A 20,695-nucleotide genomic window follows, 5' to 3' on the forward strand; every position below is an offset into this window, starting at 1 on the left:
GCCAACCAAGCGAGGCCTTGCCTGTTTGCCGCTGCCTCTCTCTCTCCCTCTCAAACTCCATCACTCACTCTCGCTCTTCTCTCTCAAACTCCCTATCCCTCTCGGTATGTTGACGTCGACCACTTCAGACCGTTGCTGTTGCTTCCATTGCCGTGCTACCAATACCGGTGAGCCTCCTCCCTCATCTCTCTCTCTCTCTCTCTCTCTCTCTCTCTCTCTCTCTCTCTCTCTCTCTCTCTCGGGTTTGTTGGAACCGAGCTGCTGGCGAGAGGCTAGCAGTGGCTGAGCCCCTCCCGCCCGACCCGATTCTTCCTCCCTTCCCTTCTCTTTCTTTCTTTCTTTTTTTCTTTCTTTCCTCTTCTTCTTCCTTGGTTCCTCCTCCGCTTTCTACAACAATGCTGGACCGGCCCAACATTGTAGCAAAGGGGTTGCTCCCTCTTGTTAATTTTATTAATTATATAATTTGCTTCCTAAAATTAAGGTAAATTAGTTTAATTAGATAGTTAATTATTTTGATATTTTACACTCACTAGTATAATTGTTACCTAAGCTTAGGTGTACATCTATGCTTGGCGGGCCCCGCCTGTCCTATTGTGCGCACCATGTGTGTCACATGGGCGTGCACGTGACTGTGTCGAATGGGAGTGTTATATTTCCAACATAAAGAAGAGGGGATTTGACCATGTTTATGGAACATAGATAATTATCAAGATACCCACACTAGCACTTTTCCAAAAGTATCAATGTCCTTTTGATATTTGGTCCCATCCCCCTCGTTATTCATATCTTAACAACTAAACACCTTATAACTATTACACCCTCTGTGGTCCAAACTAAGTTGCAACAATTAGATTCTCCATTCAAAACTAACAATACAAACATTAGAATCAATGTGAATCTATTGGGGACCAGACTAAGGTGAGCTCTGATATCAATTGTTATGTATCGGGCTACGTTTGGTTTTGTTGGAGATAATTGTAGACGATTAGGTAGTGGAATCGGTGAGATGATAAGGTCTACATGATGGAAGCGGAAAGGATAATAAAGATGATAGCAGTGTCAGGAAGATATATGATTTAGAAAGGAAAAAGGGGGATCAACAGGTAAGAAGGGAGGAGCTAGCGACAGCTAAGGTCTAAAGCAGGGGGGAGAAGATAGTCGGCCCTATTGGACCAAGAGGATTGACAGTTGAGAAGGAAGGGAATGACGTCATCTTGACAGCGTCGATGCTAGATCGAAGGAGAAGACTAGGAGAGATAATAAGGAAGCTAGAGGTAAAAGAAAGTAGAAAATATTGATATTCTTTAATAATTTCAAAGTGGTTGTCTTCCATATATTTAGATGCTAGCCAGAAATTCAAAAATGTTTAAATTACCCTAACACGAAATGACCTCAACGTCAAACATTCAAACATCGTTGAATGAAAATTGCTCTTGGGTTGAGACGTTCAAATGCCGTTGAATAGGAGTTCAAACCCTTTGATAAATAGTACTCTCAGGTTAGGGTGTTCAAATATTGTTTGATGGGCGTTGAAATGCTTTGACGAAGACTGCTCTAAGGTTAAGGTACTTGAACGTCATTGGTCGGGTGTTCCAACACTTCGGCAAAGACAGCTCTCAAATTGGGGCACTTGAACGCAGTTGACTAGGAGTTTGAACGTCTCGACGTTATGCTATTTTCAAATTGTGGTATTCGAGCATTGTTGCTCAGTTGTTCAAATGCTTCAATGAAGGCCGCTCTTATGTTCCGGCATCCGAACACCATTGGTCAAGGGTTTGACTATCGAGCTCGATACCATAAATTTTCTAAAAATATTAAACAACTAATATTATGATAAATATGTTCGACCCAGCAAATCCAATCTCTCCTATGAGGTGACTCAATTAGACTCTGATCACATTAAGTTCATCAACGCTGATATTTTTCATCATAAGCAAACTATTAAATAACCAAATTACCCTTATTATCCTCAAATCAAATTATTATATTCAAGTAAGTAAGTATTTTTATATCCATGTTAACAACTGAGTAACGATATAATTCAGTGTGGAATATACGATTAATTGCTTAGTTTAAAATACATGGATGCAAGTTGAAATTGAGCTAAACATCTTCCACAATACCAAGATGTGGATCCATACCAAATGATGAAGTCTAGGGAAAGGATCCAACCACATCACACAAAGTTCTTATCATCAATACAACAAGAGAATGCTTTTGTTAGCAGCAATAATTATTGCCAACTCCTATGATTATAACTTACCTGGCATCCAAAAGCAACAAAAGAGATTGATACTATGGATGGTCATTTAGACATAAAAAATCTATCTGGCATTTACCCTCTCACAATGAAAAGTTATAGGAATTTTTACATAATATTATAATTGTCACTGAAATCTTTTTCTCTCTTTTCAAATTGCCATTATGATTAGATGTTTGTTAAAAGATTCACAGATGCATACAAAAGGCTACAATACCTTTCTTTCTTGAAATTTAGAGTGCAAAATATTAAGTAATAATTATGTTCTTATACTATGATTTTGGATAATATTAGAAAGCTTCCCAAATATTTGAAGTAACTCATACAAGAGAAAAAAAAAATCTATTCTTAATCTGAGTCTAATTTTCAATTCCATTCAGACAAAATAAAACTTTTAAAAGAGCTCAATGATTTCGGTGGCGATAATAATATTCTTAAAAATATAACGAAGATCAATTATATAAAAATCTCAAAGATATATTGAGACTAAATCAAGATCATGACACTTAAACTGCCATCTCTTGCCCTCACCAACCTCATCCTAATACTTCTTTCTTTAATTGATGCATTCCATTAATTTATTCTCATGCATGACTAAAATAATAATGGCTTCTATAATGAAACAAAAAGGAAATTAGAATGTAACCATCATGAGATGCCCTTCTCTATTTTACCTACTTCCTTAAAAAATTATGTCTTAACTAATTTATGCAATCCATAACATCCTTCCAGATCTAGAAGAATAGAACAAATCCATTTCGGATCTAAGCAAAGTCCGAATCCAACCCTAAGAGCTTTATCGGGCTAGGTTAGATACTCTGATCCAAACCCGACCGATCGTGTGCGATTAATTAACGAAACACTTCCAACATCTAAAAATTGTGACGGCTTTTTTATGCCTATAAATTAATTACTTAGTAATTTAGCAGATGAAAAGACATAAATACCCCTCTTAACCGAAAGGAACATGCGTAAAATAAGAATAAAGATATTTCTATCTTTTCTAACGGCTAGTTAGAGAGAGATGAATAAGAGATTTTAGAAGGGTATATATGTAAAATACCTTTATAAATTTTTGTTTTTTTGGGGGGGCAAAATGGGGGGAATAGTGAATTAATCAATTATGGTGGGCTTTCGCCATAATAGCGGGCCCACCTTACAGCTCAATACTATGGACTTTTCCTTCGTCAGCTTTGGCTCGTCTCACATTCTAATGGGGCCCCTCTCCGGTGTCACCACTCACCAACCTCCTTTACAGGTGATCTCTTGCAGCTCTGGTTGTAGGAGTTTCCTGCAATTAGGTGCTTGGAAGCCTTTTGATTGGCTGAGCGGTGTTTTAACAGGGAGATTTGCATATAAAGCCCCGCATTTTTTGAGTATTAGTACAGTTTGTGTTGACATCTTATCTTATCTTTATGGAAGGGATAATTAATTGAGAATAAAAGGTTGTGAGGTGGTGTAATAATTATTTGGAACAAATTACACCTGATGGGTAAAATACCCTTCCTATCCTTCATTGAATTTTTATTTGTAACACTTAAATCCATTGTAGTTATAGTTTTGACTAATCTTTAATTACCTAATTAATATTAGTTTTAATATAAAAAATCAAAATGTTAAAATGATAGTATTCTTTTTGTGAAAATTTATTAGGTTTATATTTCTTTCACTCTAAATACTTAAAATAGTTTTGATAGAAAAGAATAAAAATTAAGGGTTAATAAGATATCATATTATCACTTTTTGTTAAATATTAATAAAATTTTGGATAAAAGTCAAACTATAAGATTGTTGAAGGGTCACATATAAATATTCAAAAGGTATTTTTAATTTTGATGAGACAACAAGGGTTAAAATTATTGCCATAAGTCATAAGGTCTAAAATTAATTATGTGACACTCACATATTAATTTTAAAAAAATTAATAGAAAAATTGTTTTAGAGTTTTTCTAATGTTAGAGAGGTTAATGTGTCATTGTGTCATCAATAATAAATGAGAGAAAAATTATAAATATAGGTAATATTTCAGGGGTCAAAGTGTAATTATTCCTTATTATATAACTCAGAAGTGTGACAAAGGTTGTATCATTTTTATCACACGTCATGATGGTTTGACAACCAATACTGACCCACTAAGTACCCAGCTACAGCCAAGCTTGCAGGCGATCCACTCCCAACCTCGAAAACAAACCTGGCCCACCATTTTGGACGGCTGAGATCGCCCCATCACCAGTCGCGTGGCGGCAGTGCAGAATCTAGCTCGATTTCCACGACGTCAACGTGGTGTGCCAAATCCTGTCGTCCGAACCTCCATCGCCGTCCGATCTCGGTCGAACGGCCCGCAGTTCTCTTCCAACAGTGTTCCAGAAAGCGCGAATATTTTAGGCGTCGGCTAATACTTCCAACCCATGAACGGACATTTTAGAGAACAACTCTTTACGCTCTCTGACTAAAATTCTCTCTCTCTCTCTCTCTCTTTCTCTCTCTCTCTCTCTCTCTCTCTCTCTCTCTCTCTCTCTCACACACACACACACACACACACACACACTGCTTTATTTGTAGTAAAGTATTGTTGTATATAATATATAAGTAATAAGTATTGAGAGAATTCGATTCAATCTCTTGGGTTGCTTTCTTTACCCATTCAGAGTTGAAAAGGAATGAGAGTTTGCGAGTGACCGACATTTCTCTCCATTGTAGGTATGATGTCTTCTTCTTCGAAGTTTATGTTTCAGATCTTCTGGGTTGTTCAAAATGTGTTTTTTTGATGGATTAATTGCTCGCTAAAAGGTGAATGGATTACTGTCGTGGTTTGAATTCTGTTAGCTTTAACTCTCTTTCAATCTCTTTTCATTGTTGAAAGCTCCGGGGAGAGATGATGCGCGCAACCTATTAGCTGAATTGCCAATAAGAGCTCACAGAGTATGCTGATTGGAACCCAGAAGTAACACATCGAGGATCAAAATCCAATCTTGCAACCATGGTGCTGGGTCTCCGATCAAAGAACAGGAAAGGCACAACGATTCATGTTGATTACATCATTCACATACAAGAAATCAAGCCATGGCCGCCGTCTCAATCCCTGAAATCCCTCCGCTCCGTGGTCCTCAGTTGGGAGAATGGAGATCGCAACTCTGGATCGACAAACCCAGTTGCGCCTTCGCTTGGATCGACTGCTGCGGAAGGGAAGATTGAATTCAATGAGTCATTTAAACTCAAAGTCGGTTTTTTGAAGGAAGGATCAACAAAAGGCAATGACTCAGGCACGTTTCAGAAGAATGTGCTGGAACTGAATTTATACGAGCCTAGGAGGGACAAGACAAAAGGCCAGCATCTGGGCAGTGCTGCAGTGGACTTGGCGGAGCTCGGGATCCTCAAGGAATCCGTGACTGTCGGTGCACCAGTCAGCTGCAAGAGGAGCTTTAGGAATAACTCGCAACCTGTGCTTTATTTAAGGATTCAACAATTTGATAGGGATGGCTCGACATCATCAAGAGAAAGCCTACATAAGGAGGTGTCAATGGATAAGGATGGAAAAGAATCGGTTTCTGTATTGATGAATGAGGAGTATGCTGAAGAAGCAGAGATTGCTTCTTTTACTGATGATGATGATGAAGATGAATCTTCACATTCTTCACTTTCTAACTCATCACCTACTATAGATATGAATGCAAATCTGCCTGTTCAAAGTAGCAATGGAGTAAAGGAGCACATTGAGGTATTCTACTAATTATCCTTATAAATTTGATGGTTTCTGCAGTATTGTGTTTGCTACTGGCATTCGTAATTCCTTAAAGAAAGTTCTGAAATATTATGCATCAAACTGCTATCCATATTTCTAGGGATCTTACGAAACCAAGGAGGCCAAGATTTTGAACAATTGTTTTTTCTTCTTGTTTCTTTATGCATATTGTCAATGAGTAGAAGGAGAATGATCATTTGTCGGGTTGTACAATTTCACTTAAACCTAAGATTGTAATTGCCTTGTGAACAATTAAAAGAAGCTAATGATAAAAACTAAAGTATTCAATCTTCATTTGAAGTAACGAATTTCAAATGCTGCTACATAAAGGTACTAATTTGCTAGCCAATGCAGGGGAGCAGAAGGGGCTGTAATGAAGAAACAAGCATACAATTGGAATCCGAGCCTGCAAAAGAGGAGATCATACCAGAAACAGTGGACTCACACCTTAGTGGTGCTACCATTGATCAAAATAGGTGTGAGCCCCAACTGATGTTGGTAGACCAACCAAACAATCCTGAGGTCTCAGAGAATTATGGCACTTCTTTGCCTAGCTCTCAGGTAAGGAACTCATTAAAAGTTACGAATTTCAAATGCTGCTATATAAAGGTAATGCTAATTTGCTAGCCAATGCAGGAGAGCAGAAGGGGCTGTAATGAAGAAACAAGCATACAATTGGAATCCGAGCCTGCAAAAGAGGACTTCATACCAGAAAGAGTGGACTCTCACCTTAGTGGTGCTACCATTGATCAAAATAGATATGAGCCCCAACTGATGTTGGTAGGCCAACCAAACAATCCTGAGGTCTCAGAGAATTGTGACACTTCTTTGCCTAGCTCTCAGGTAAGGAACTCAGCTATTGTCTTGGAGAAGTCAGAAGTCCTTGACATGCATTTGTCTTCATCCTCTGTCATTTCGGAAATTTTGAAGAAAGAAATTGTACTTGGCAATATAAAGGAGGATCGTGAGACAGATTATTTGGTCCAAGAAGTCCAGGAGAAGAAGGTTCAAGACAGGAGCAAAGAAGATGCAGAAGAGAACACTGTAGAAGAAGAAAATACTATGGAAGCAAAGAACATGGACGGATCATTAGATAATGATCAGATTGAGAAGCAGAAGATTTTAAACAATACTGAACCTGAAAGTAATGTTGAAAAGGAGGAGGGACATCATGATAACATAAATACGGCAGTCAAAATGGAAAGCAGTCATGGGTCTGACTTCGTACATCTGGAGAAAGATTTAAAAGAGAAGCAGATGATAAATGAATTAGAAGTGGAAACCAAAAACCATTCAATTGAAAAGGATGTGAGAGCTCAAGAGTATGGAAATGGGTCAGCAGAAATTAATCATGCTTCTGATTTCATGAATCTGGAGAAAGATGAAAACCAGACTATAAATGGATCAGAAGTCAAAAGAGAAAACCATTCAGTTGAAGTTCAACAGACAACTGATCATCCAGATAGTCTTTCTGTTGTATCAGTTACAAATGTAGACCAAAACACAGTCTTTGAGCAGAAAAATTTTCTACAAAATAGCGGTAAAATGTCATTCCAATCTAACTTGACCAGTTCCACCCTGAGATTTCCTGGAGTAAGACCATACAGTAGTTTAGGTAGTGATAGAGCAAAGAACATTAAGTTTTCTGTGAGGTCACCATCAGACGTCAAGAGAAGCATCACACGTAAATCAAGTGATCAGTCCATGGAAGATGTGAAGGAAATTGATTTTCAAGGAGATGTACGCAGTCGCAGAATGTCTGGGACAGAAGATGGAATGGATGACCAGGAGAGTACAAGCTCCAGTCCAGATGATAGTTCTACAATAAACAGTAATGGTTTTTCTAGTAACAGAGTTCGGGAACTGGAGCTTAAAATTGAGTTACTTGAAGGAGAACTAAGAGAAGCTGCTTCTGTTGAGATAGGCCTTTACTCCATAACTGCTGAGCATGGTAGCTCATCGCAAAAGGTCCACACTCCAGCTCGACGGATTTCAAGGCTCTATCTTCATGGTTTGAAACACTGGTCAAAAGAAAGGAGGGCAAGTGTGGCCAGAAGTGCTACCTCTGGACTAGTTTTGGTTGCAAGAGCATGTGGAAATGATGTTCCAAGGCATGTAAAATATTATCCTCACGTTAAAATTCTTTTTATTTACGGTGGAATGCAAGTAGTCAACAAATAATCTGCTTTCACCATCTCTTAAGGTTCTATAGTTTCCTAGACCATTATATAGATTTAATCTTGTTCTTAATAGCAGTTTTGAATATGAAATTATATATTTTGACTTCTTAATATGCTTTTCGTAGTCAGGTTGACCTTCTGGTTGTCAAATTCTGTTGTATTGAGAACAATAGTCAGCCAAGCAACTAAGCTGTCTGAAATTGGTGGAAGTAATGACCCTTATTCTGCAGAAGGAGATCCTGGAAGAATGTCCAAGAGGAAATCTGCAACATTACGATGGGAATCTATTTATCGAAAGAAAGGAAGGAAAGGAAATCTGACTTTAACTGAAGAGTTTGATCACTTGGAAGATCCTGACACATTCATATCTGCATTAGAAAAGATTGAAAACTGGATATTCTCTCGAATTGTCGAGTCCATCTGGTGGCAGGTTCAGCCTAACTCTGATTATACTATTATTCTGGTTTCATGATGTTTCACAAGTTGGATTAATAGTACATCTTTCCTGATCAGCAATTGACATCAATTGTTTTTGTTGTTTCAGACCTTTACTCCACAAATGCAGTCCACTACTGAGAGTAATGAACCAAAGATAAGGTCTCACATGAAGAAAAGTTATGGGAAAGCATTGACCACACCTGATCAGGAACATGCAAACTTTTCAATGGAAATTTGGAAGAAAGCTTTTAAGGATGCCTCCGAAAGGCTTTGCCCCCTTAGGGCAGGAAGACATCAATGTGGTTGTTTGCCTATTCTGCCTAGATTAGTGAGTGCGGATCTTTGGCTTATATAGAGTTAATGTGTAGAATAAGTGCTATTGCTCACTTGAATACTACAACCATTATTTTTAAATAAAGAGTAGTCGTGATAGCTTAGGCCTTTGGATTGCTTATGGCTTTCTATGTAGTACTTACACATCACTTAGGGTAACGGTGAGGTTACCCCTGATTGTATGAAGTTCCCCTCCTTATAATTGGGAAAGATGCATACATCTTGTTCCCCTTTACCACAGATTTGGGGGGAACGTTGAGCACTAGAATGGCCCCTTTCACAGTGTTTAATTCTCGTCTAGTAATGCTTCTAATATCTTTCTAGACTATCGCATAATGTCTATTTGGTTGAATCTTATTCCTTTCTGAGAAACAAATATAATGTAACATGTTGGCTTGCTATTGATTGCCTATGGTTGAGAAAGTTGGTTACTTATTTGTGGCCATTTTGTTGTTGCAAATCAGGTGGCACAAGTATAAGTAGCATATTGCCTATGTGCTGTGTACTATATTCACGTAGATATATTTTAGAACATCTGTTTTGTTTACAGGTCATGGAGCAATGCATTTCAAGACTTGATGTGGCTATGTTCAATGCTATTTTACGAGAATCTGATGATGAAATCCCAACGGACCCAACTTCAGACCCAATAAGTGATCCCAACGTTCTCCCTGTCTCATCTGGAAAATTAAGCTTCGGTGCAGGTGCTCAATTAAAAAATACTGTAAGTGATAGTATAACATTGTGTTAACTAAATTATCGACATATATATTCTACATTCTCATGCCTAGGTAAGCTCATGCAAGTATTATCTGGCTTTGCTGAATATTTCTAATTTGTAGTTTGTGTACTTGGTCAAGATTTTTTTCCATTAAGATGTAAATTTGGTGACCTACTTATCTTCTGTTAGTGCCAAAGCACAAAATATTGGGGACCAGGTTGTTTAATTGTTCAGATCATTTATTATATAATAAAAAGAAAGAAATACATGTACTAAATCTTTCTTTCATTTTGGTGCTAGATTGGCAACTGGTCAAGATGGCTAACTGACCTATTGGGTCTGGATGAGGATGAGCAACCTCGAATCAAGAGTGAGCAAGATGATGACAGGCTTGATGTCTCTGAATCCTTGAAATATTTCCATCTCCTAAGTGCATTCAGTGATCTTCTTATGCTCCCAAAGGACATGCTTTTGGAGAGATCTATCAGGAAAGAGGTATGTCTATTAGATAGAACTCCTGTCTTACTACATAAACTTGTGACTTTCCTCTAACCGTTATATTCATAAAAAAATCTCATTTATTTCTTTCATTCTATGCGATCATTTTGGAAAGGTTTGTCCAACATTCAGTCCATCAATTATCAAGCGGATCCTTGATAGCTTCCTGCCTGATGAATTTTGTCCTGATCTCGTACCAGGAAATGTGCTTGAGGCACTGGAATCTGAGGTAGGTTCTCAAAATTTTGTGTATTGACTATTAATCTTTATTTTTTTTGGACTAGACCATGAAAGTATATCTTTTTAAGCCTGAGTTAATCATCAATCTTTTCATCTTCTTTTTGTCAGTTATCTTTTGGAAGCACAAGCATTTGTCGTTAGTAAGTAATAAAGATTATCAGGAAAGAAACATCCCTATCAGGAAAAAAATTCCAATTGAGATTTTAACATACACAAAGTTTGTCTTTCATTTGTTGATCTATCATGTATTAATAGAGTGAGAAAAAGATTTAGTATTCCAAACCAGATAAAATGATGAAAATGGAGGAATTACCTACAACAAAATGTTAGTCCCAACTATGTATGTTCATCTTAAGCACAATGGAATTATCTGAAGTGAAGGAAAACAAAGAAAAGAAAAAGTTTAGAACCAGTTCTTTTTATTATATCTTCAAAATAGAGGAGACATGCTCTCTGCAATGCTTGCTTCTTTGTGGGAACTTTCCTTTAGATATTCCAGTTTTGACGATAATATTACACCTGAAAATAAGTCAACCTGTATACTTGTATATAAACACCTGAAAATAAGTCAACTTTCTATCCCAGCTAACTATTAAAGGTTTAAAAACCTACACCAGCTCAATGTTCGTAACAGGAATGAAACGCAAAAAGCCTAAAACCGTTAACCTCCAAGCATGATGCTTCTCTTTATAGCTGCTTATTTCTCATGTTCTCATTTTCCATGTTTTGTTCTTCTGAATTTCTTGGTGAAAACATCTAAGAGGAAAAAAATATGACTCATTTGTCAGTCTTTCAGTTACTAATCCTGATAACCACCATCACTAGGGTCATTTGGAGAACAGCGAAGATGGAATAAGAAATGTGCCATGCAATGCTTCCCCTGTCGTTTATTCTCCTCCTTCAGTTGATTTAGTTTTGAGCATCATAGGAGATGTTGCAACTCCAAGTCTTAGGAGGAGTGGATCGTCTTTGATCCGTAAGTCCTACACCAGTGATGATGAACTTCAGGAGCTGATGGATTCACCTTTAGCCTCAATAGTTGAAATGTCCTCAACCTCCACAGCCAAGTCAAAGCAGAAAAACTCTTCACATGCTGTCAGGTATCAGCTTCTCCATGAGGTTTGGCAAAGCAATGATTGATTGTTATATTTGGCAATTCTTTCTCTTTTCCTTTTGATTCCTTAATACATAAATTTCATCCAGTGACTTGAGCATCTGTAAATGCGGATTTGTATCATTTTTCGCCTACATGCTGGGCATGTTGTTTATATATAAGGAACAAGGCCTACTTTTACACTGTAATCTTAGCAGAGATTTAATAATGCAAAGAACTCCTGGCTTGTTTTACTACAAGTTTGGCAAGATCATCAGAGTCAGCCAACAATGTTGTGCTTCAATGTTGCCCTTTTCCTGATATGATTGATTCTTCAATATAGAGTAGACTATCCTTGAGTGGCCATCCAGATATGGCGATCTTCAGCATATATATTCCTAAAAGATCGATGTCGTTCCCTACAACCAAAGTTATCAATTTGCTTCTCCTTTCGTCGATTAATTATATGTTTAGAGGAGTTCTTGAAAGTTGTTCTTAATTGCAGGAGAATAAAATACAGCTATTCATCTGTTCCTTTTCCACAAATTATCGTGCATTATATGAATTCTGGTATCAGACTACTCTCAAATTATTTTCTTAATTTCCTCATTTTATAGATCCAGCTTCATGGCAGATATATGTGGGAATCCACTATCTTGAATTGAGAAGAGTGAATATTCTTGTACATATATAACCTAGTCTCACTCAGTTTAGCAGTAAAATTTGCTCCACTACTTAGAATAACAGCATTGAATGCCAACTGGTACAAACATAGTATATTAATTATGTGACAGTGTTTACCGACAAGAACATCAAGCAAAACTTCCAATTGGTACCGACAAAGAGTATAAGACAACAACAGACACCCGGAATTGAATAACATTAGGACCACATCCATTCTGACACACTAATGACAGACCAACAGGCTACTTCAGTACCTTCTCATCACATGGATTTATAGTAGCATCCATTTCCCTCAACGACTTTCATGATCCAAAACAGTTTACGCTGTTAATGATGTAAATAACTTGACAGTATTAGCGATAAAAGAACCTAAAAGTGGAGTCTATGATCTCTAGTTCTCTACTATGTTTTAAAGCTCCATTCAACAGCCAGGAGAACTTGAAAAAGACTCAGATACCCCTCTCAAGCATTGCTCTCACTTTAGTAGGAAGCCCGTAGAGTCTGATGAAGCCATCAGCATCAGCCTGGTTGTAAATCATACCATTCTCAAATGAGGAGATATCTTCCCTGTACAAGCTATAGGGGCTCGTCCGTGACGCGACAGTGACCGACCCCTTGTACAGCTTAAGAGTCACTGATCCAGTTGTGCTCTGGGTGATCTTTTCCATGAATGCATCCATGGATTGGCGGAGAGGGTCAAACCACCGCCCAGCATACACCAGTTCGGCATACTTAAGGGCTAACAAGTCCTTCATCTGCATAGTCTCCCTATCAAGCGTTAACGACTCAAGTTCACGAACAGCAGTCCAGAGGATTGTGCCACCAGGAGTCTCATAGACGCCACGAGACTTCATTCCGACAAGTCGGTTCTCCACCATATCGATGCGGCCAATTCCATACTTCCCACCAATGTCATTAAGCTCCGCAAGGAGGGATGCAGGGGAGAGCACTCTTCCATCAATGGAGACAGGTGCTCCTGCATTGATACCGATCTCTACATATCTGCAAGGATACAAGTAATACTGATTTGATCAAAGATGAAAACAATAGGAAGCTGCACGAAGCCATCATCTTTGACCTTGAGTCCAACCAACAACTAGCAAAATTCAATGTCTTACGATTTATCAAGTTTCCATAGAACGATACTAGAGTTATAGGCACTACGCAGATAAAAGTGAGGCATATATTACAGGAATATAATGACCATATTCATACCTAAGCTACATAAGAGGATTCATACTGACAGTAACACATCAGCCATGGTGTTTCCATTCAGCACTAACTGCATGATCATGCCTGATGTGCGGAAGGGCAAGTTTTTAATTTACCAGATAAACCAGAAATGAACTAATCTTTTCGTCTCACAAACTCTTTGGCACTAGATTCAAAAGTCTTCTCCCTAGAGCACAAAGGTGAATGCAAAGATAACTTATAAGGAGCTCCCTACCAGGGACTGGAGGGAAGCCTCTTGTGCTTGTTTCAGGTAAGGCTCGCACTTTAGAACCATTAAAATTGAAGTTCCAATTCTCCAGCTTCAGGATATATCTGCCCAGATCCTGTCCCAAAGACTGTAAATTTGTTAGGGTCAGGTCAAGTCCAGTCTTTAAGCAATCAAAATCCAATGTGACCCCAGTTAGACCCAGTATGAAAGGAGCTCGCAATTAGGGCAGTAAGGCCTGGCCAAAGCCCCTCCTTGATGTCAGTCCGGAAGTTGGTCCAGGTAAGACCAGTCAATGATTACCTCTATCTGTAAGTACCAGATCCTAATTATGCTTCATCAAAGTTCAAGAGCATCTTTTTGATTGACTTCCAACTACATTCTGAAACTTTCATAGGCAATTTAAAGCAAAATATGGACCAATCTTGAGACCTACAAACAAAATTCAACATTGACAAGACCACCAAGCCTCTCCCATTCACAGATGAAAGAATCTGCTAAGCACTGTAGCACTGTACGAATTACACATGAAAGCCCTGACTGAATAATTAACCAACATACAGTTATAGGGAGGTTAGAAGCAATATGATACCTTTCTGTAGTTCCCATGAAGTTATCAGCAATAAAACAGATAAATAACTGAAACAGAGACTAAAGCTGTACATGCTCCAATAGTACCATGCCACTAAACTCTATGGCATTATGAAAGATCATTGCAGAAGTTGACTATGAAGAAGGCAACTAAAAAAAGACTTATCCTTGGGTGAAGATGAAATGAGCACACTTACTTAGCTTGACTAGGTGCATCTTCCGGATCAACAGTCATCATATACATATCCTTCTTTGGCTCATTTGCAGGGTCTTCCAAAATGTCTCCCTTCCAATATCAAAGAAAATTTTCACATTAAATAAGACTATAACCTACATCCATGATGATATATCTGTATTTTTATGTATGACAGTTTCATCCTAATAAGAATAAAAGAGAGACAAAGGAGAATCCAATTAGGTCAACACTATTATAAAGAGAAGAACTAGATAAATTTGAGTAGATGTCTATATATACTTCAATCTGTAGGGGGTAGAAGCGGGTTTATTGATGCTTGAACTTGCAATATGTAATTATGCACAATAAGATTTCAGAACCACATTTATTGCATACTTTCTCGTTCACTGATCCTACAATTAACAGCAATATAGAAGTTCAGGTGCCAACAACTGTGGTGTTGTCCATCACTATTGTACAAAGTCCGTTGGAGCTTGCAATTGTTAAAACATGTAGAGCATGAATAGTATCCTAAAATTTAAGCACTGAAAAAATATCCTAAAAGAAGAAAAGAAGATACAATAGAGGAATTAGAAAATTAAGGAACAGAAAATAAAAGCAAACATTTGAAACAAAGAAAACTACATCAACTTCGAGATTATAAAATGACTACCAAAGTCACTAAAAAGGAGCAACGGCGGAGGTACCTCATGGCTAAGGTGCCATAGATTTCGGTCTCTGCTGTAAATAGATTTCTTTGAAACAGGAACTGGAATATTGTGCTTCTTTGCATACTCAATAGCATCTTCCCGTCCTGTGATGTCCCATTCCCTCCAAGGTGCCACAACTTTGAGTTCAGGATTTAGTGCAAAAAATGTAAGTTCAAACCGGACCTGCAAGAAGATTGACACTGATTACAACACATCCATGTCTACAGCATTTTTAGTTGCGAAATGATTTACCTGATCATTGCCTTTTCCTGTGCATCCATGAGCAACTGCATCTGCACCAACTTCTTTGGCAACATCAACCATCGCCTGTCAGTTCCACACAAGCGCCAAAATATGCATCATTACTGAGTATAAATGTAGAAAATCATTGAAAACATTATGTGAAAAAAGTATCACACTTTGACTCTGTGTAATTTAATGCATTTGTAAGCCAATCTCAGTCCAAAATACAACAAATGCCTACATTATCCTCAGCTTTTAGGTCAACTATTTTAAACTTTTAATGACCAACTCATCAAACCATGGATGGTCGTGCCATAGGCACAGCACGGCACGTGCCAGCCATACTACAAGAGAGGGAGAGAAAAAGATAAGGCTCACCTTTACCCTTTGCTGCTCGCAATCCATCAGCCATCGCCACTCCTTGCCGACGAGATCGCCACTCCTTGCCAACCTCGTCGTCACCATTCGCTGCCATCTCATTGCCTCCGAGCTCGAGCACCAATAGCATGCGATGAGGGATCCGTAACTTAAGTTTCTATTTTACCTAACCCTACCCGACAACCAATCAGGCTAAGGTACCCGGTTGCGTGCAATTGGTGGCTCGAGCTCAGAGGCGACAAGACAACGGCGAGACGGCTGCTAACAACAACAATGAGGTTCACAAGGAGAGGTGTTGATAGGTCGACAACGAGCGGCGAAGCTACTAGGAGTCATGCAACACTCCCCCCCCCCCCCCTCGTGCCACGTGTCGGTATGCCACCGACACAGTAAGTGCTGATCAGCACGCCCCCATGCCGGTCATAGAGGCAAGCTCTATACTAAGTCATGCTTCAATCACTCAGATAGGTTTTTTACATTTAAACTCAAATAACAAATTTTCATTAAAAGTTTCTAAATATAAACAGAGGTTTATACAATATATTACTATGGTGGACAATATGTAAAACTTCGTACAGTTAAAAAATAATAATTCTGCACTGAAAGTGCCTAAATATAACCAGAAGTTAATTCACTGTATTATGTAAAACTCAGTATCGATAATTTTATACATTTAAAACTCAAATAACAATTTTCAGTAGAAGTGCCTAAATGTAATCAAAGTTCATGTTAACATATTACTATAGAGGACAACATATAAACCTAGAAGGTTATAATATCCAGTTGAAAAGTAAGAATAACAGAAGCAATCACTAAGAGCTGTTTTCTGATTCATCTTCTACATAATTTTCTATTTGTGAATTACATTTTTTGTATTATCTGTTGAGGATACAGGAACAGTCAAAATATGATATTCTAAGGAATCTGCCCATAAAGGATATGATGAAATTACACTTGTTAATTATTAATTAATTTAGAGCTCATTATCCTTGAGTAAATAGATTCTACATGTCAATGAGCATCACCTTAGCAATAACAGGGCGAGCCATCGATGTACCAAGCAGATACTTTCTTTCATAGACTGCACCAGCTCGCAAACAAGGGAATATGTAATCTTTGACAAATTCCTCTTTCAAATCCTTTACAACAAGTTGACTAGCACCACTTGCTTTAGCTTTTCCTTCCAAGCCATTCATTTCTATGGAACCCTTCAACAAATAGGACATAGATCTGCTCAGTAAATGAGAGATAGACATAACAACATTATTCAATAGAAACTATCTCCTGAATCTTTTTACAGCCTAAGCAGAAATCGAAAGAAAATGGACAGCTGATGACTTCCACTCTTTAGTTTCGAGCCTGTGTGCCGTTGGGCTGGACAAAGAGGGCCAACATTCCCTTACAACTAACGTATACTGTCCTATCCTATCAAAATAAGCCTACAATTATTTTTCTCAAACTCCTTGCAAATGGGACTGAAACAGGATAGATCCTCGAAAGACCACCAAGCTTTCAATTCAATCACCAGTTGCGGCATAACTTTTTCCCAAAAGCATATAATTCAAAGAGTTATACCGAGCTAGATAATTTTGAGAATATATGCTCTTTAAGAAGAGACAAAACAAGTTGAAGTTTCTTCATTTATAAAACAATTAGCATGGGTGTCCCAAAAGTATAGAACAATTATACCATGATAGGCATATTACTTCAGTTCAGAAAGAAAAAGGTAAGAGATATATGGTTATGCAGTATTATTGGTAATATTCTACATACAAACAGAAAGATTTGATTAGTGACTTTAGTCTATGTGCCTGCAAAGTCTCTGCAAGTAAATGGTAAGCTCACAAAAGAATCCATGCCTCAAAATCTAAATATATAAATGCCTAAAAAGGAAGTGGAGAGCCAATATGAACAAATGATTTATTATGTGAAGCCGTGAAGTACTAGGAATCATGAAACAGAGAGAAAGTTGAAGTGGCAAAGCTGCAAATAAGTTCTTCTGCTTAACATATTGAAGAAGTCTGAATATGTCCATCTAACAACAAGGGTCAACAGAATATGATTTATCAACTACACATGCACGCAAAGTTGAAGCTGGTGACAAGGCAGAAATTTGAAACCTATATCCCTGATAGTTAACAACATTCATACCCATAGCAATGGAAATAAGAATCAACAATGAGCAAATGATTTATCACTAAGAAGCTGAAGGATATCATACATTGGTGGGTCATAGGAACAATGTGTGAAGCCACATGCTAGTAGACAACTGTTTTTTAACATTCCCATACATTCTGATAGCCATATAATATGCAATAGTCAATAGACCAATAGATACACATTACTACAAGATGAAAAAACAATATCTAGAAAATAGGTTTGCCTCGACTATGTATCAATATCAATGTAAAATCATGTATCATTTCTAGTCAACTAACTGCAGTTTATAATAATTTACATTTGATAACATACTTGACCGACATCAGCAGTGAAGCACACAACTTCACATCCATAGTTCTCCCTGCAAACCAAGAATGACATAAGATAGGCATTTGATTTATGAAGTTACATAAACTTATTTCAGAACGATGAAACTTCAATTTTATTTTCCATAAGTAAATTAAAACTGGAAAATATGAAGAAAAGCAAGCAACAATCCCTTTCTACTGATTCCCAAAGGAAAATTAGCTAAGACCTACTTATAGTTCAGAAGATTATCGACATTAAGCAAGGGAATAACTTACCCTTGGTTCCTGAAGCAACTTACCTAAGCCATGGGACAATTACTGACGTGTCCAAGCCACCACTATAAGCTAAAACGACTTTTTTCAACTTTCCACGCAGACCAGTCTTATCGTGACTACCAAGAGTGTCAGTCTTTCCCGAGAAAACATCACTCTCTTTTTTAGCATCCAATATACTCTGAATAGCTGCACTTAACAACCCAGTACTTTAAAACATTAGCACAAAGTAGCTGAGGAGACTAGCCTATAAGAAACCAACAAACTTCTTAGCTATTTCATGGCATTTGGTGAATAGCAGTTGCCATAAACCCAAAGCAGGTCTCAAGAATTTTTTTTTTCTAAATTAATTTCTCTAAACTACCTGTATATTATATAAAGTATAAACTAAATGCAATTATTATAATTAATGAAATGTCATATCAAGTTCAATCAAACACAAGAATTAAAGAAAAGCCACAAAAGATAAAAGTAAAACAATTCTGTGTATCAGAAAGCATGCCAATGAGAAGGAAACCTCCATAGCAGCCACTCTTGTATAACAGTTATCATGTTAATGATTAAATTATGTTAGCCAAAAATGCACTTTGGAATCCACATATCGTTCCAAATCACATTCATCCCCTTTGAGATTTCTGTTTCCTTTACTAGACAGATTGATCATCATGCTCGAAAACAAATTTTTGAGAAAAAAGAGAGATGGATTATAACAAGCTATTCCAGATATATCTAGCACTTTCTTGTAGAGTTTCAAGGATATTTTGCAAGAAATTCAAGCCACACTATTAAAACTTAAGCCAAGAACCACCAAATATTTTATTTGCATTTAGTTGAAAAACGATAAATATAAGGGCAATAATGTTTGAGAGACAAGGAAATCTCACTACTTCCAAATTCCAATACCTTGATTCTTAGGCGCATTAGTATGTTTTAGACTGTAGTTGACGATCAGTCTGCCACTGAACTCACTTGATCTTGCTCCCACCTAATAAGAATAAGGCAATCAGACCTGCATGCAGACTGTAAGACATATAATACAATTTTGATTGCTTTGGTACCTCCTGGCAGCAGAGAGATTTCTTTCGGTATGACGCATTAGTTCTGTTTTGGAGAAGCCCTTCAAGAACGGAACAATTTGGCAAGTAAGACTTCCTAAGCAATAACTATACAACTTTCATTTGCACATAGTCCGTGGATTTAATAGTTCCATTCCAGATTCATTGGATCAAGTCAAACATGGGGCAATTGACCTTTAATCTTTGGTATCAAACCCCAGCATTACATTTTTACACACATTTTATGCCCATTGCAAATACTAAAATCCAGTTGGCTTATGGATACTAAACTGAGGGTTATTCCACCTGTCCTAGACATGGACTTATGTTTATTAGAACCATCCACTATTGGTTGCCGTCACTCCAGAGAGACCTGTTAAAATAAATCTAAATATCTTTATGTAAAGTGCCAGATGGCATACAATCCTGTTAATAGAAACGAATAACTCAACCGCGCCATTTAGAATAATGCACACGGGGGCATCGAAAATAGTTCATAGATTTAAACCAAGTAGCAAAATAATCGCATGGAACGAATAGCTTCAAATTTTCTATCAAAGCATGCAGTTTAAAAACCCCACTATCGTAACAGAATTAGTCCATAAATTCAAGAAAAGCAAGGACCTTGCACATTGACCATCAAGAGGAAGACCCTATTTTTCTTAATAAAAAAAGAGAATCCAGATCCACGGAAGCAGGAACCAACCATTGAAAGGAAAAAAAAAATTTAAAAAGAAAATAGCATTTGCTTCGGATTACCATTTGTCTTGGATCCACTGAGGGATAACTTAGAGTAAGAAGACGACGAAACAGCCATTACAAGTATCGGAGAGGTTGTTCGAGATCGATATTAATCTTAGGGTTTCGACTACGAACCCCTCGGAGCTAAGAATGTCGACAGTTCTTAATCTGTGGAGTTATGCAGAGGTTTTTAGGGTTTTGTGTATAGTTGGCATTAAGGTCAGGTGCACGTTTGGCAGGAACTCAAGCGCCGCCGACACGTGAAGGTCGCGCTCCTTCCTTGGTCAAAAGACTCGAATGCCCATGCATAGCGGAGCGCAGAGTTAAAGATATCGGGGGTAAAATAGTCATTCTATATTATGAGCCGTTTACGGCGGGGGGATTCCTAAAGTGGACTTTTTGAAAGTAATAAATATTTAATACTCTATCTTTCA

General features: G+C 37.7%; 2 protein-coding genes across 3 annotated transcripts; one reads left to right on the top strand and one right to left on the bottom strand.

The window, feature by feature from the left end:
* The first annotated feature begins 4,803 nt into the window (after positions 1 to 4,803).
* LOC140779196 (uncharacterized) lies at positions 4,804 to 11,774 on the top strand. Of its 2 annotated transcripts, XM_073124189.1 has the most exons (10): positions 4,804 to 4,960; positions 5,124 to 5,978; positions 6,357 to 6,563; positions 6,639 to 8,113; positions 8,312 to 8,612; positions 8,727 to 8,948; positions 9,504 to 9,677; positions 9,975 to 10,169; positions 10,288 to 10,401; positions 11,238 to 11,774. In XM_073124189.1, exons 2-10 carry the CDS (start codon positions 5,241 to 5,243, stop codon positions 11,550 to 11,552), a joined length of 3,741 nt encoding a protein of 1,246 aa, XP_072980290.1. In that variant the 5' UTR covers positions 4,804 to 4,960; positions 5,124 to 5,240; the 3' UTR covers positions 11,553 to 11,774. The 2 variants fall into 2 exon arrangements, with proteins under 2 accessions (XP_072980290.1, XP_072980298.1); XM_073124197.1 differs by lacking the exons at positions 10,288 to 10,401; positions 11,238 to 11,774 and having other exon boundaries at positions 9,504 to 9,657; positions 9,975 to 10,136.
* Positions 11,775 to 12,254: 480 nt separating this feature from the next.
* Positions 12,255 to 20,470, bottom strand: LOC140780125 (argininosuccinate synthase, chloroplastic-like). Its single transcript, XM_073125479.1, has 10 exons — positions 20,280 to 20,470; positions 19,524 to 19,582; positions 19,369 to 19,450; positions 18,492 to 18,654; positions 18,197 to 18,245; positions 16,750 to 16,932; positions 15,356 to 15,430; positions 15,101 to 15,286; positions 14,416 to 14,504; positions 12,255 to 13,191 (listed from the first exon to the last, which is right to left on the bottom strand). The coding sequence occupies exons 1-10, from the start codon at positions 20,335 to 20,337 to the stop codon at positions 12,639 to 12,641; spliced, it is 1,497 nt and encodes a 498-aa protein (XP_072981580.1). The 5' UTR covers positions 20,338 to 20,470; the 3' UTR covers positions 12,255 to 12,638.
* Between the last annotated feature and the right edge of the window lie 225 nt (positions 20,471 to 20,695).

This window comes from Typha angustifolia, chromosome 3, assembly GCF_048772165.1.
Source record: "Typha angustifolia cultivar Huaian chromosome 3, ASM4877216v1, whole genome shotgun sequence".
Classification (NCBI taxonomy): Eukaryota; Viridiplantae; Streptophyta; class Magnoliopsida; order Poales; family Typhaceae; genus Typha; species Typha angustifolia.

Excerpts from the sequence above, each read along its gene's own strand:
- LOC140779196 (XM_073124189.1), top strand. The coding sequence starts at position 5,241 with ATGGTGCTGGGTCTCCGATCAAAGAACAGGAAAGGCACAACGATTCAT. Across the intron at positions 8,114-8,311 it reads TGTGGAAATGATGTTCCAAG|GTTGACCTTCTGGTTGTCAA; the intron begins GCATGTAAAATA and ends TTTCGTAGTCAG. Across the intron at positions 10,402-11,237 it reads TTGAGGCACTGGAATCTGAG|GGTCATTTGGAGAACAGCGA; the intron begins GTAGGTTCTCAA and ends CACCATCACTAG.
- LOC140780125 (XM_073125479.1), bottom strand. The coding sequence starts at position 20,337 with ATGGCTGTTTCGTCGTCTTCTTACTCTAAGTTATCCCTCAGTGGATCC. Across the intron at positions 15,431-16,749 it reads CTCGCCCTGTTATTGCTAAG|GCGATGGTTGATGTTGCCAA; the intron begins GTGATGCTCATT and ends TGGAACTGACAG. Across the intron at positions 15,287-15,355 it reads CAGGAAAAGGCAATGATCAG|GTCCGGTTTGAACTTACATT; the intron begins GTAAATCATTTC and ends ATCTTCTTGCAG.